The sequence below is a fragment of the Sebastes umbrosus genome, chromosome 22, assembly GCF_015220745.1.
Source record: "Sebastes umbrosus isolate fSebUmb1 chromosome 22, fSebUmb1.pri, whole genome shotgun sequence".
Classification (NCBI taxonomy): Eukaryota; Metazoa; Chordata; class Actinopteri; order Perciformes; family Sebastidae; genus Sebastes; species Sebastes umbrosus.
In genome coordinates this window covers 6,372,830-6,388,153 of record NC_051290.1, presented here as the reverse complement: position 1 = coordinate 6,388,153, position 15,324 = coordinate 6,372,830, and the positions used below count along the sequence as shown (strand labels likewise).

Here is a 15,324-nt window from a genome sequence, read left to right as displayed (position 1 = left end):
CAAGTCAGCACACTGACACACTGACAGCTGTTGTTGCCTGTTGGGCTGCAGTTTGCCATGTTATGATTTGAGCACATTTGTTATGCTAAATGCAGTACCTGTGAGGGTTTCTGGACAATATCTGTCATTTTTTTGTGTTGTTAATTGATTTACAATAATAAATATATACATATATTTGCATAAAGCAGCATATTTTCCCACTCCCAAACACAAATCTAAAACAGTGCATCCAGACATCGCAGCATCAAGCATAAAAATATGACACGACAGGTGCGTCGCTTTGTTTTTCTTGTCATATTTCATACAGTATGTCATACCAGAGCAGACTGTTACGGGTTAGGTGAGGATGCTTTCAATGACAGCTGTAGGAGTCGTGTTGTTTAAGCATCTACAATTCTTTGTGGCCCCTTTTGTCTCAAATAGCGTCTGACACAGATATAACTTTGACTCTCCTACCACCAACCTTTCCTGTGAAGTCATATTTCAAAGTTTTTGCATTCGGGTAAAGGTGAGTAGCAAGATGAAAAACAAACCCCGCCTCTCTAAACCCTTTTATAAGAGCTCAGCGGTACAAACTATCCCTGCAGTGACGCGATTAAACGCACAATGAGGAGCTTCACCTTGATAACAGCTTTACTTCTCTGCAGCCTCAGTAAGTACTGACACCAAACCATGTAACCAGTAACCCACCAGAATATAAACTTGCAAATTAGAACTGAATTTATTCTTGTTGTTGTTTTTGTCTTATTACAGTAACTGTTGCATTACAAGCTTAGGGTTGTTTGTTTCAGGCTCCGTCTCAGGTTCTGAGTCTCACACTGTGGAGGTTCAGTCTGGTGATGAAGTCACACTGACGTGCAACAACATTACCAGCCGTCCAGCTCATACGGAGTGGTTCAGACTGATCAACAGAACCAAGCCCAGCTGTATCTCCTATATGTACTGGGATGATGATGAAGCTTCGTTCTGTGATGGATATCAAAAAGAAAAATTTGAAATGAGCTCCAACATCTCCACTGTCTTTCTTAAAATCAAGCGAGTGGATTTATCTGACTCTGGACTGTATTTCTGTGGAATCTACGTGAAAGCACATACCGTCATTGCCGATGCAACACATTTAATCGTTCAAGGTAAGACTGTCAAATGTCATATTTACATACATCTCGCATTTATTGCATTAAAACAGCATAGAGACAAATAAGAAACCAATACGTGTCAAAACATTTTTTTTTTAAAGGTGATGGTGAATCTGAGGGTAAAGTGGATTTTAGTAAGTAAGATTCTCCTTTTTCATTGTGCAAGTTACCACCGAGCCAGTAATTTCAATCTGAACCACGTCTTTAAAAAATAGAGTCTAATTCTATCATTGTTCTTGTAGAGAAGTTTGATGGAATGGCACACCTAATGAGTTTGATCCTGGGTGGTCTGACCGTTTCCCTCACCATAGTCGTCGTTGTTCTGGCTGTTAAAGTCAGGAAACTTCAGACAGGTACAGCAGATTTACAATTTGTTACACATGATGGAAAAATCTAAAGCAAAGTATCTGATCAGTAATAATGAACTAATCACACTTTCGTCTTTTGCCATTTAGCTGTGAATGAGGAGCCGCAGCTAGAAAGAAACAAGGTGAACTCACCATTAACTTAAATAAAACTGTGTTATGGTTTTAAAGTTGCATTTAAACACATGATATGTCTGTTAATGATCTTTGTCCCAAGTTTTAACAGTTGAGGGTTATTAACTTTAATCTCAATAAAAAAAAATTGTCAAGAAAGAGTTTCCGCCATGCCGTTACATGCAGTTACAAAACTGTTATTTAAAATGTTTTAATATAACCAATCAATTTTAGTTCTGTTGATGAGCTTTTGTCATACAATCTGGTCAATATCCTATTGTTTGAACAACTTTCAATCAGTAAACAGAATTTTGGTCAAACTATGTATGTTTTTGCGTCAAATGCTATTTTCCCAAGCCCTTCAAAAAATGTTTTCCCATGCAACCTGACATATGTCTGCATGATGACGATGCTACATATACACATCCTTATGTTCAGTTATTAACATTACAAACAGTAACTTAGATGGCGGTCAAGCTAAGCAATGTACTGCTTTGTGAACGCCACTTTAGTTCTGCGCCGAAAGTCACACAATAACACAAACAAACTAACCGATCGATGCAGCGATAGACCAGCAACTCCTGTGATCTGCAAGGTAAAATTACTGTTTTTGTGAATGGAGTCTGGTGGCTTTGAAGAGAGCAATATAACGGCTTCAGTTTCCCGTCGGAAAGTGCCGCCTGACGGCAATGTAAAGCGGTGAAAATATTCTAAATATACATTTAAACTGATATTGAATTTTTTAGGTGGCTAAAATACGTTTTTCTGCCGTTCCCGTCCACAGCTGCTTTACCTCGCCGTCAGGGAACTGAAACCGTTATTGAATTAGCTCATTTTACGTATCTCAACACTGAGACCACAGTTGCTTCATATATTTTATTAAATCACATTATTAGTAATTATTTGTTATGTTAAGATGGATAATAACACTATATTTATCAAGCATTGCACTGCAAAGTTTAACATCAATCCAAAATTTCATTGCTGGGACTTAAAAATGCTCGTATTTGCAGAAACACTCAGTTACAGTATGTGACCCTAAAAAACACTTTATTGATTTACAGAATCTGGGCTCTGATGAGCTGAACTCTGCAGCGCTGAGGTTCCTTCCGGAGACAATGAGGAACAGGAGGCCTGCATCAGAGAGAGAAGTGGAGACTCGTGTTGTTTATGCAGCCAGCAGATAGACTGTATTGAGGCGTTAATGCAAATTTGTTTTAACACCACTCATTTCTTTAACGCATTAACGCAATCGATCTTTCGGAGGTTGTAGCGAGCTCAGTTTTTACAGCTACAGAGCTATGAAAGAAGATACTGATATCATTAGAAACTACAAAACCTTAGGAATCCATCAGTACCAACCATGTCATACTAGCTTGTCACAAAGGGGGTTAGAAAAATGATCCAAACTTACGCTAAATTTTGACGAGGAAAAACTGGAACGGACATTTTTAAAGGGGTCCCTTGACCTCTGATCTCAAGACATGTGAATAGTCATAGTCAAGTCAGCACACTGACGGCTGTTGTTGCCTGTTGGGCTGCAGTTTACCATGTTATGATTTGAGTGTATTTTTTTATGCTAAATGCAGTACCTGTGAGGGTTTCTGGACTATATTTATCATTGTTTTGTGTTGGTAATTGATTTCCAGTAATAAATATATACATACATTTGCATAAAGCCGCATATTTGTCCACTCCCATGTTGATAAGAGTATCAAATACTTGACAAATCTCCCTTTAATTTGATTAATCACGATGAAGAATCATGCAATTAAATATTGTAATCGATTGACAGCCCTATAGAAGAGATGCTTTATCTTATTAATCTACTGCCAGAGTCCGTGGCTGGTATTTTGTTAAATAAAGTTCTTATACTCATGGTCAGTTTCATCCCTCTTTCTTTCTGTCTCTCTCTCTGTCAGCAAAAAGTCTCCATCTTTCTTATTTTGTCTGCCTCCCATCTTCATCAAACATCAAATATGTTTGATGAGGAGGAGCCACAAGGGACACTGATGATGGTGAAGTCAAGACTTAGGCCCTGTTCACACCTGGTATTAACATGCGTCCTCAGTGATCGGATCACAAGTGTACAGCTCTAAATACAGGTGTGAACACACTCAAGACGCATTGAGGACGCATTGAGATCTGATCTTTCACATATGACCACATTCTTTTAGCAGTGTGTACGCGAATGCGTCCTGGGCCACATTAAGAACCGCCTACTCAACTGACGTCCAGCTGGGATCCACGGGATCACCGCGCCCCTCAGACGAATAAACATGCAGACACGGGGCGCTTGTCAGCCAGGAAACGGCCTCTGTGCTCTACTGTATGTAGACTAGGCACGCCAAGTGCATTATTATCATACTGTCGGAGATGTGTCGGTGTTTTTGTTCCGCTGCTTTGCACGGAGCTGACACCCGACCGCCCGCCCGCCTGTTCTCTGTCCTCCCTGGCTCTCTGGAGAGCTGTACCCCGCTGTCGTCTGGCAAAAGCAGCGGTGCCGGCACTGGCGGCGTGGACGTCCCGGTACAATTACCTTTTATTTTGATGTTAATACAATGTACCAGAATTAACAAATATGTAGGATATAACTATTGACATTCATGTAATATTACATCACAACTGCTGCTTTATTAGGTGTGTGTTTACTACGTGTTTATTTGCATATGGGGCGGGGAAGTGAGATCGGATCACAAGTGGCCACTGAAGACACATGTGGAGACGCATTTTAATGCCAGGTGTGAATAGACGTACTTAAAGCTGTCCACTTGTGATCAGATCACTGAGGACGCATGTTAATACCAGGTGTGAACAGGGCCTTACTCATATGTAGAGTCAAATGGTCTGTCAAGGGAGGAGTGAGTGATCTACGCATCACTTCACAGGAAGAGGCAGCAGAGTGTGGTCTGAGCACAACTGACATGAAAGCCACGAGGCCCGGCTTGCAAAAAAAAAAAAAGGAACAGTGCAAATTGACCCACTTAGGTTTAAATAGTATCAGCCTCTGTATTCGTACACACTGCTGGAAAAAATAGTAAAGAAAATAAATGGTAATAGAATAAACCAGCTACCTGTGGTGACAAACATTGTCTGTATGAGACAAAAATAAAGTCTCAGGCTTTACAGGAAGGCTTCAGCCATCACCACAAACATGAACACAAAATGTCATTGGGCCAAACTAGGCAGCGCTGATCAAATATGAATCAATATTCTGTTACTGTAATGTCTATTTCTCTCCTCAAATGTTTTCAGAAACATCTTGTAGTGAACTGTTTAACTGTAAAATGAGAAAGTTTGTTACCCGGCAGCCATGTTGAGATCAAGTTCAGGAAATACCAAGCACCGCCCACCAGCCGGAGCACACTTTCTCATTTTACAGGTCTCATCAGAGCTGCCTAGTTTGACCGTTTGATCTTAGGTGGCGAGTGATTGACAGCTGCCTCTGTTGAATGACCAGCCAATAGGAACGCTCTCTCTCTCTCTCTGAAATGACCTGTGATTGGCCAAAGTCTTTCATCACGGGCTAGATTTTTTAAAGCCTGAAAACAGAGCCATGAGGAGGTTCAGAAGTCTAGTTATGGCTCAGAAAACTTGAATTACAATATGCTGAAAGGTTATTATGGATTTTTTTGCCCAATGATGCCAAAAATGTTCTGCCTACTGCCACTTTAATGTGTCTAAAATCTAATTTTATAAAACAAAAAGATTAAATGTATCATTTTGATTGTATTTTTCTCTGAATATACTGACTTTTAAAGACTTCATAACTTGATTCTATGCTGACACAGTGAGCGTGTATATATAAATATGTGTTTGCATGCACATGTGGGTAACAAGTCCTGTGCCCCCTCCCCCTGTCATTTTCCACTGCGGTGAAAACACTTTGTGCATGGCCTAAAGCGAAAGCCACAGGAAGACTGGCCCTCAGCTCTCTGCAAATAAAACCACATGCATCAACAACTGCACAACTTTCTCACAAAAGCTTCACTACTGTCTCTTAAAATGTGACGGTATCTCTGTTGTACATGCAGGAATGCATTAAGTAAGAATCCCATCAGCAGTTTAGCCATCACTTCTTAAAATGTCACTTTCTATACCGACGACACTGACCAATTTCCTCACACTCATTTCGCTCTTTATACATCAGCTCCCTGCTTGCAGAAAAACTGCCTCATGCAGCCTCATGCTTGCACAGCCAGAAGACAGTGTCTTCCTCATTAAACTGAGTTGATGTTGTAAAACTGTTGAAGTATTTTTTATTAGCATTAAGCAAGCATATTTGCCCACTCCCATGTTGAAAAGAGTATTAAATACTTGACAAATCTCCCATTAAGGTACATTTTGAATAGATAAAAATAACAATTAATTATGGACAATCATGCGATTAACCATGATTAAATATTTTAATTGATTGACATCAAACATTTGGGTACATCCCTAGTTTTTTTGCATCTTAATTGCTCCGTTTATTTGGCAAAATCTTTCTATCACCTTGCCTTTTTGGACACAGATGACTGTCTGACAGAGGGGAGGAGTGAGTGAGGGACACCACACTTGTTGACAGGAAGAGACAGACAGCAATGGTGTCCGAGCGCAACTGAGGTGAAATATGCGAAGTCAGAAATCTGTAATAAAAAAAAATAAATAAAAAAAAGTAAGTACAGTTAACGGTTTGCCTACCTAGCCTTGGTCATAAAGAAAAAAGTAATACAATCTTTGGCTAGATGTTCTGGAACAACAGAGTGTAGATGCTAACCAGCAGGCAAAAATAGAAACAGTTAAGTCTCAACCACAGGAAGACTGGTTTTCAGCGATAACCACACACATCAAAGGCCTCGCAGCTGCTTAATAAGTTTCCATCAACCTCTTCTGACATCGTTTCACTGCTGCACTCATCACTCAAATGGACTAATTCACCTTCACAAGACATGTCTTTCAATATCTGCTTTCAGACTTGTGAAAGGTACAAACTCACAACCTATATGAGAGCATTTAAATGGTAAATGGACTTGTATTTATATAGCGCCTTTCTAGTCTTCCAACCACTACATGTCAACATTCACACATACATTCATACAGTGATACACTGCAGAGGCTGCCATGCAAGGTAACAACCTGCTGCTGCAACACAGTCTCACGGCATATATTTAATTCAAGTACATAGACACAAATTTCCCTTTAATATCATGGTGCTCATTTTCCTCCTCGATATATCTTTGTATGTCATTGCATTTGATGTACTTTGGTGTGAAGATATTTATCATGACATAACATTTTCTGAAAAATAACTTTGCGTCAATACTCATTTTCAACTTTAAACACAGGCATATTTATGAGGTGGCAATCTGAACCACTCCCAAGGAGTCGTGTCTCAAAGGTAACCTGCAAAAATCTGATCTGAGATCTGAAAAGATGTCCATAAACTCTCGCAAGACTCGCTGCCCGACGACCTATCCTAACCTTAACTATTCGAAGTCAATGCCTAACCTTAGCTACTCGAGGTCAACGCCTAACCCTAACTATTTGAAGTCAATGCCTAACCTTAGCTATTCAAGGTCAATGCCTAACCTTAGTTGTTGGAGGCCAATGCCTAACCTTTACTATTAGAGGCCAATGCCAAACCTTAGCTATTAGAGGCCAAAACCTAACCTTAACTATTCGAAGTCAATGCCTAACCTTAGCTATTCAAGGTCAATGCCGAACCTTAACTATTCTAGGTCAATGCCTAACCTTAACTATTCGAGGTCAATGCCTAACCTTAACTATTCAAGGTCAATGCCGAACCTTAACTATTCAAGGTCAATGCCTAACCTTAGCTATTAGAGGTCAATGCCTAACCTTAGCTATTAGAGGCCAATGCCTAACCTTTACTATTAGAGGCCAATGCCAAACGTTAGCTATTAGAGGCCAATGCCTACCCTTAACTATTCGAAGTTAATGCCTAACCTTAGCTATTCAAGGTCAATGCCTAACCTTAGCTATTAGAGGTCAATGCCTAACCTTAACTATTAGAGGTCAGTGCCTAACCTTAGCTATTAGAGATCAATGCCTAACCTTAACTATTCGAAGTCAATGCCTAACCTTAGCTATTCGAAGTCAATGCCTAACCTTAACTATTCAAGGTCAATGCCTAACCTTAGCTATTAGAGGTCAATGCCTAACCTTAACTATTCGAAGTCAATGCCTAACCTTAGCTACTCGAGGTCAACGCCTAACCCTAACTATTCGAAGTCAATGCCTAACCTTAACTATTTGAAGTCAATGCCTAACCTTAGCTATTAGAGGTCAATGCCTAACCCTTAGCTATTAGAGGTCAATGCCTAACCTTAGTTGTTGGAGGCCAATGCCTAACCTTTACTATTAGAGGCCAATGCCAAACCTTAGCTATTAGAGGCCAAAACCTAACCTTAACTATTCGAAGTCAATGCCTAACCTTAGCTATTCAAGGTCAATGCCTAACCTTAGCTATTAGAGGTCAATGCCTAACCTTAACTATTAGAGGTCAATGCCTAACCTTAGCTATTAGAGATCAATGCCTAACCTTAACTATTCGAAGTCAATGCCTAACCTTAACTATTCAAGGTCAATGCCTAACCTTAACTATTAGAGGTCAATGCCTAACCTTAACTATTAGAGGTCAATGCCTAACCTTAGCTATTAGAGATCAATGCCTAACCTTAGCTATTCGAAGTCAATGCCTAACCTTAACTATTCAAGGTCAATGCCTAACCTTAGCTATTAGCGGGCAATGCCTAACCTTAACTATTAGAGGTCAATGCCTAACCTTAACTATTGGAGATCAATGCCTAACCTTAGCTATTAGAGGTCAATGCCTAACCTTAACTATTAGAGGTCAATGCCTAACCTTAAGTATTCGAGGACAATGCCTAACCTTAACTATTAGAGGCCAATGCCTAACCTTAACTATTCAAGGTCAATGCCTAGCCTTAACCATTCAAGGTCAATGCCTTCTAGACACTACCGTGTAATGGATGGACAATAATAAGTAATCACCAGTCCTAGAACAACATTAAATACCACAATTAAATTCGGGCTTCACTCTCCAATTGCAGAATACTTATCTCAGTTTTGCTCGTGTGCTGCTGGGCGCTGATGTTGCAATGGAACAACCAATTGACTTTCACTTTTTGGCAATAAACGGTCTTTATCCATGTGGACACTACCGGTTCATTACTATATCACAGCCACAATGTGTGGCAGCTAGTTTCAGGGCAACAGATGGACTTTACCTGTAATATTTCATCTTGGTTTACCTCTACAGCACATATTCCCATCAGAGGGAGACAATATCCTCCATCTAAACGCTGCTAGGCATTAACATGTTAACTTTCACCTGTCGAGAGGCTCTAAAGCATTATGTTTTCTGACACCTCTGAGCCATTTCATGAGGTTGTGTGCATCATTTTCTTCCTCGATATATCTTTGTATATATTCCATTTTATGTAATTTGGTGGGAAGATATTTATTGTGACATAAAATTTTCTGAAAAATAACTTTGGGTCAACACTCATTTTCCTGAAAGCATGTATGAGGTCAGTTTGTTCAACAGGACAAGCACAAAAAAAAATCCTTCATCAGATGACTGATTAGAAATCTGCATGTTTAACAACCCGCCTCTTTACTTTGAAAGCACCCTGACTGGAGCTCAGTTCAGTTACGGACACTGCAGAGCTTCAGTCACACGCACCATGAAGATATTCACCTTGATAACAGCTTTAACTCTCTGCAGCTTTAGTGAGTACAACTGCATCTACAACTTTGGTAACTTTAACCAACCAGAATTGAAACTAGTTTATCTAAAGGAAATGTTCATTTTGTTTAACTGAAACTAAATCTACTGTTGTCTCTGTTGTTTGTTTCAGGCTGGATCTCTGTCTCAGGTTCTGAGTTTCAGACTGTGGAGGTTAAGTCTGGTGAAGAAGTCACACTGACGTGCTCCAACATGTCCAGCATTGATTCTATGACATGGTGGTCCAGAATGGTGAACAGAACCAAGGCCAGCTGTATCACTTTAATGTTCGACGCTAATAGCAACTTTAGAAACTGTGATGGAGTTCAAAATTTGAAATTTAAAATGAGCTCCAACATCTCCACTCTCTTTCTCAAAATCAAAGACGTGGATTTATCTGACTCTGGACTGTATTTCTGTGGATTTTACTCAAGTGCCCATCCAACTGTCAGTGTAATACGTTTAAATGTCAAAGGTAAGGTCATTCTAAAGTATTTTGTGTCTTTTGGTTTAGTTAAGTCCTGCTTTCACTGCAAAATAATAAATAAGGTAATGTTAATAATTTTAAGAATTTTCTTAAAACAACATCATCTATGCAACAAAATTATAATTTTGATGTGATTCTGCTAAATCAGAGACTGATGAGACACATGATGACGTGGACAGACAGTGTGAAAGTAAGACTCTCCTAAAGATTTCTATCATTGTGCAGATTATCAAATGTTTGAGGGTAAAACAGTTCAGCTGAATTCAGTTTGGTCCATTTTAATTCGAGCCAGATCTCAAGTCTCTATAGAGTCTAACTTGATGATATTTCCTGTATTAGTGAGTGACGGAACAGCAAAGCTGACGAGTATGATCCTGGGCGGTCTGACTGTCTTCCTGGTAGCGGTCATCATCGGTCTGGTTGTTAAAAACAGGAAGCTTCAGACTTCAGGTACTGTTTCTGTTTGGTTTAGTTGCTGCTGTAAATTCTCTTCAAGTTGTGTCAAAATGCAAAACTGACCAGATGTTTTGTTTCTGTCTCTTAGCTGATGGAGAAGAACAGAATCCAGAGCAAAGAGAGGTGAATACAAAGTTATCCTTTACTTTTATGTATTGTTTAATAAGCACTGTCCCCTAACAGCAAATTAATCACACATTTTTTAAGAACCCATTCACATTCACATATCTTGAGGTCAGAGGTCAAGGGACCTCTATGAAAATGACCATGACAGTTTTTCCTCGTCAACATTTAGCACAAGTTTGGAGCGTTATTTAAACTCCTTCCCGACAAGCTGGTATGACATGGTTGGTATTGATGGATTCCTTAAGTTTTTTAGTTTCATATGATACCAGTATCGTCACAATAATCTATCACAAGTTGCATTAATGTGTTAAAGAAATTAGTGACGTTAGAACAAATTTGCATGATCGTGTTAGCCTTGACAGCCCTAATCTATTTATAAATTAATAATGGCCAAATATCAAAATGGGTGTCAGCCTTAAAGTCCAGTATCTGTGGGGCTACAGTATATTGTGGGAATTAAAATCATGTCAAGTCACCACATTAAGACTGTAAATACTTTTCTTACAGAATGTGGAGCTGAACTACGCAGCAGTGACATTTCAACCGAGAGCAAAAAGAAGACAGCCGGAGTCGAATGTTATTTATGCTGCTACCAGATAAGACTCAGGAGATAACTGGAGCTGATGCTGTAATAATATCAACATGCTTTGGAGCTTTTGTAGAGCTTGTTGGTGAGAGGAAGAACCACTCTCGCCAAAACATTTAATTTTGCAATAAAGATCCGATGCATGCAGAGCTTTCATTCTGAGCATTTCCTTTCTCTCAGTTCAACGAATACATGTTTGGTGTTTGATGGAGGACGAGCCTGTCCAGAGTCTCTTATACTGAGGGGTTAGATGGAGGTCTGCAGCAGTGAGTGAGGAACACATCACTTGTTTGACAGGAAGAGGCAGTACAGTGTGGTCGGAGCACAACTGAGGTGAAAATCATGAGGCCTGTTAACGGTTTCTAAAAATATAATGAGGAAAGAAGCAGCAAAGACAATTTAAAGCCTCAAGAGCAGGATAGAAGAAGAACCATACAAAGTCAAAACTGAGTATTTCGATTCCAATATCACAACACGTGTGAAATGAATTGAAAACGCAATGTATAAAAGATGGATTACCACTGGCAGGTAGGTAGTAAGATATAGGTTCAAATTTAGGAGGCTAGAGAGCAAAGGAACGAAGCAACGTTGACAATCTGGCAGTTGACTGTGGAAAAGGGGGCTGGTATAAATACCTCAAAGGTGATTGGAGAATGAGACTCAGGTGAGCAGGTGGATGTAGGAGTCAGGTGGGAAAGTCTGAGGACATCTGGTGGACGGATGGAGAACGGCAAAGACTGGGTGAATGCTGACATGTAGTGTAAAACGCTTCGAGCGAGGCGCTATATAAATGCAAGTCCTTTTACCACCAGACGTCATGTAAGCAGCTATTCTATTAGGTACTAAATATATCTATATTTTTAAAAATCAATGACTTAATTCAGCTGTCATGGATAGAACAAACAAACATGACAAGCATCTGCATGGTAAACCACTCAAGTCTGCATTTTTACATAACACAGAAAATAGGAGGTTCCTCACTTACATATCGTGAGAAAGTTCAGCTGGTGAGAGACTGACAGTTTGCATCTCTCCTTCATCAGATGACTGATTAGAAATCTGCATGTTTAACACCCCGCCTCTTTACTTTGAAAGTAACCTGACTGGAGCTCAGTTCAGTTGCGGACATTGCATAGCTTCAGTCACACGCACCATGAAGACCTTCACCTTGATAACAGCTTTAACTCTCTGCAGCTTTAGTGAGTACAACTGCATCTATAACTTTGGTAACTTTAACCCTCCAGAATTGAAACTAGTTCATCTGAAGGAAATGTTCATTTTGTTTAATTGAAACTAAATCTGCTGTTTGTTTCAGGCTGGATCTCTGTCTCAGGCTCTGAGTCTCAGACTGTGGAGGTTCAGTCTGGTGAAGAAGTCACACTGACGTGCTCCAACATGTCCAGGGTTGTATCTTTGACATGGTGGTCCAGACTGGTGAACAGAACCAAGGCCAGCTGTATCACTTTTATGTACAGCGCTAATAGCGACGTTAAATACTGTGATGGATTTCAAAAGTTGAAATATGAAATGAGCTCCAACATCTCCACTCTCTTTCTCAAAATCAAAGACGTGGATTTATCCGACTCTGGACTGTATTTCTATGGATTTATCTCAGGTGGCCGTCCAATTTTCAGTGTAATACGTTTAAATGTTGAAGGTAAGGTCATTCTAAAGTCTTGTCTTTCTTTTGGTACCCATTCTTCAGTCATTTCTGTGTCTACATTTAATATACTGTAGGTTGTCTTCTAACAAAACAGATAAAAAAGTGACTATTTGAACATTGACAAAATGTGATTATGATGTAAATATGTCAAAATTAAATAAAGACTAAAGTTATCTTAATTTCAGGAAAAGGCAGCATTGAGACACATGATGACGTGGACAGCCAGTGTGAAAGTAAGATTCTCCTAAAGATTTCTATCATTGTGCAGATTATCAAATGTTTGAGGGTGAAACAGTTCAGCTGAATTCAGTTTGGTCCATTTTAATTTGAGCCAGATCTCAAGTCTCTATAGAGTCTAACTTGATGATATTTCCTGTACAAGTGAGTTACGGAACAGCAAAGCTGACGAGTATGATCCTGGGCGGCCTGACTGTCTTCCTGGTAGCGGTCATCATCGGTCTGGTTGTTAAAGTCAGGAAGCTGCAGACAGGTACTGTTCTGATATTTTATTTCTGGTTGATTGTTTTTATATATTCTGCATTAGTGTGTGTCAGTATGATGAAGAACTACAAAATCGCTTTAAATGTAATAACAGCAAAGGATTGTAAATTAAGATGAAACATATATTGTCTCTTTCATTCAGCTGCCAGTGAAGACCAGAACTCACAACAGTATGAGGTGAGTCAATGATATGTTCTAATACTTTAAAGAGGTGATGGTTTGTTATTCTCACAAACTCAGCTATTTGACACGTGTTACCGTGTGCTCTCTTTACAGAATGTGGACTGTAATGGGCTGAGAGACGCAGAGCTGAGTTTGTACTCAACAGTGGGGACCGGGAGGCCTGCCTCAGAGAGGGAAGTGAAGACTCGTGTTGTTTACGCTGCAAGCAGATAGACGTTTTTTATCAGATTAATCTGCTGCTGTTTTCTTTTGCGGATGGACGGCAGGAGTTTCCATTTTCTTACTGAAAGAAATACTCAAATTATTAAATGTGCTTTTACTATCATGTCTCTGTCTCTTTCTGTGTGTCTTGGAGGAGTGAGTGAGTTACACATCACTTGTCAGACAGGAGGAGACAGCACTGAGGTGAAACCAGGAGGTCCGTTAACTCAAAGCTTTGTGGGAATAAAATCTGAAATGGAGCAGTGAATAAATTGTGTGCTGTCATTAAAACATAAAATGCATCAGTGTTAATTTGATGTGATATTATATTGTGCATGTGTGTGAAGCTTTGCTAAATGTCTGAATAAAAAACAAATGTTTAAAAAAAGTCATAGTTTTCTATTTCTTATAGACTCTTAATTCTAATAACTATTATTTTTGTCCTTTACTTGTTGATGACAGTCACACTGTGACAAGACATCACATCCATCGTCTTCTACAACTAACTCATTATAAAATAACTGTTCTACTTCCTGTACTCCATAACAACATTGAACATCATTCATACTGTAATCATGTACTCTGTAATAATACAATATACTGTAGCTGTCCAGTAGTATGAATTGATTTAAGTTCCCACATTGTTACCCCCTTATTCCCTACATAATTAATTTGATTAATATCTTATCAAAATATTATATACATAAATTTATATGGCTTAAAAGAATACCCTCCTTTTATATTTTTTTTAAAGATACTGATTTTAAAACATATTTGACATGGGCAAATTGGCATTGACATTTCAAATGTATTCCAATTGTTTAACAGAAGCTAATTGTTTTCTGTTTATTTATGTGTTTTTATTCATCTTTTCCTTTCCTTACATTTTATTTGTTGTATTATTTATTTTATTTTTATATTATTTTTATACTATAAAATATATTTGCAGAAGTGTAATGAAAACTCTAAACATTTGAAATAAATAAAGCATAAAGTATATTAGAAAAAACAAAATTGTTGATCTCAGTTGTTACAGCTTGTTTTCTTCCATTTCGGTGCGTTCAAGTTACTCCAGGAGTCTCCAACATCATATTGTTGACAGTCAGCTGTTTGAAGAGTTAGACAATATGTTTCTGAACGGCTGAAACATAGAAACCCTCTCTGCCTGATGTTATGGAAGCTAACGGCTAACAGCTAACAGCTCAGTGTGAATGAAACCTGGAGGAAGAGATTGGGCGTTATAAGCTGTAACCGCCATATGAGAGCATTGCGGAGCGGCGGCCTTGAGCTAGCAAGTGGGGCACGCGCACATGCACTAACATGCACTCAGGGTCGGCCCGGCTATGTCCACAAAGCACGGAGAAACTGGGATTACAACACAAACACAGAGGGAGTGCGACTTCATTCTCTGCTCAGGTAGACATTACTCCTCTATATCTTTATATAGTTGTTTGCTGTTTTATTAATGATCCAGATATCGTATAGAGAATCTTTAATTCAGCTGTCATGGACACAAACATGACCAGCCTCTGCATGGTAAAACACTCAAGTCTGCATCTGTAAATAACACATAGAAAATAGGAAGTTCCTCACTTACAAATCGTGAGAATGTTAAACTGGTGAGAAACTGGTGGTTTACGCCTTTTCTTCATCAGATAACTGATTCGAAATCTGCATGTTTAACACCCCGCCTCTTTACTTTGAAAGCACCCTGACTGGAGCTCAGTTCAGTTGCGGACATTGCAGAGCTTCA

At 39.2% G+C, this 15,324-nt stretch overlaps 3 protein-coding genes across 3 annotated transcripts in view; all 3 read left to right on the top strand.

The window, feature by feature from the left end:
* LOC119481567 overlaps positions 1-15,324 on the top strand; it is a 58,939-nt gene that overhangs the window by 26,805 nt on the left and 16,810 nt on the right. The window lies entirely within an intron of this gene.
* LOC119481591 lies at positions 607-2,986 on the top strand. Its single transcript, XM_037758694.1, has 4 exons — positions 607-652; positions 792-1,130; positions 1,379-1,509; positions 2,680-2,986. Exons 1-4 carry the CDS (start codon positions 607-609, stop codon positions 2,800-2,802), a joined length of 639 nt encoding a protein of 212 aa, XP_037614622.1. The 3' UTR covers positions 2,803-2,986.
* LOC119481572 lies at positions 12,008-13,857 on the top strand. The gene is made up of 6 exons (XM_037758672.1): positions 12,008-12,222; positions 12,339-12,680; positions 12,872-12,919; positions 13,069-13,176; positions 13,330-13,364; positions 13,464-13,857. Exons 1-6 carry the CDS (start codon positions 12,087-12,089, stop codon positions 13,581-13,583), a joined length of 789 nt encoding a protein of 262 aa, XP_037614600.1. The 5' UTR covers positions 12,008-12,086; the 3' UTR covers positions 13,584-13,857.

Bases quoted from the DNA above. Each gene is read 5' to 3' on its own strand.
- LOC119481572 (XM_037758672.1), top strand. From the start codon at position 12,087: ATGTTTAACACCCCGCCTCTTTACTTTGAAAGTAACCTGACTGGAGCT. The intron at 12,223-12,338 runs GTGAGTACAACT...TGTTTGTTTCAG, and splicing joins TTTAACTCTCTGCAGCTTTA to GCTGGATCTCTGTCTCAGGC. The intron at 13,365-13,463 runs GTGAGTCAATGA...CTCTCTTTACAG, and splicing joins AGAACTCACAACAGTATGAG to AATGTGGACTGTAATGGGCT.
- LOC119481591 (XM_037758694.1), top strand. From the start codon at position 607: ATGAGGAGCTTCACCTTGATAACAGCTTTACTTCTCTGCAGCCTCA. The intron at 1,131-1,378 runs GTAAGACTGTCA...TTGTTCTTGTAG, and splicing joins AACACATTTAATCGTTCAAG to AGAAGTTTGATGGAATGGCA. The intron at 1,510-2,679 runs GTTACACATGAT...ATTGATTTACAG, and splicing joins GTACAGCAGATTTACAATTT to AATCTGGGCTCTGATGAGCT.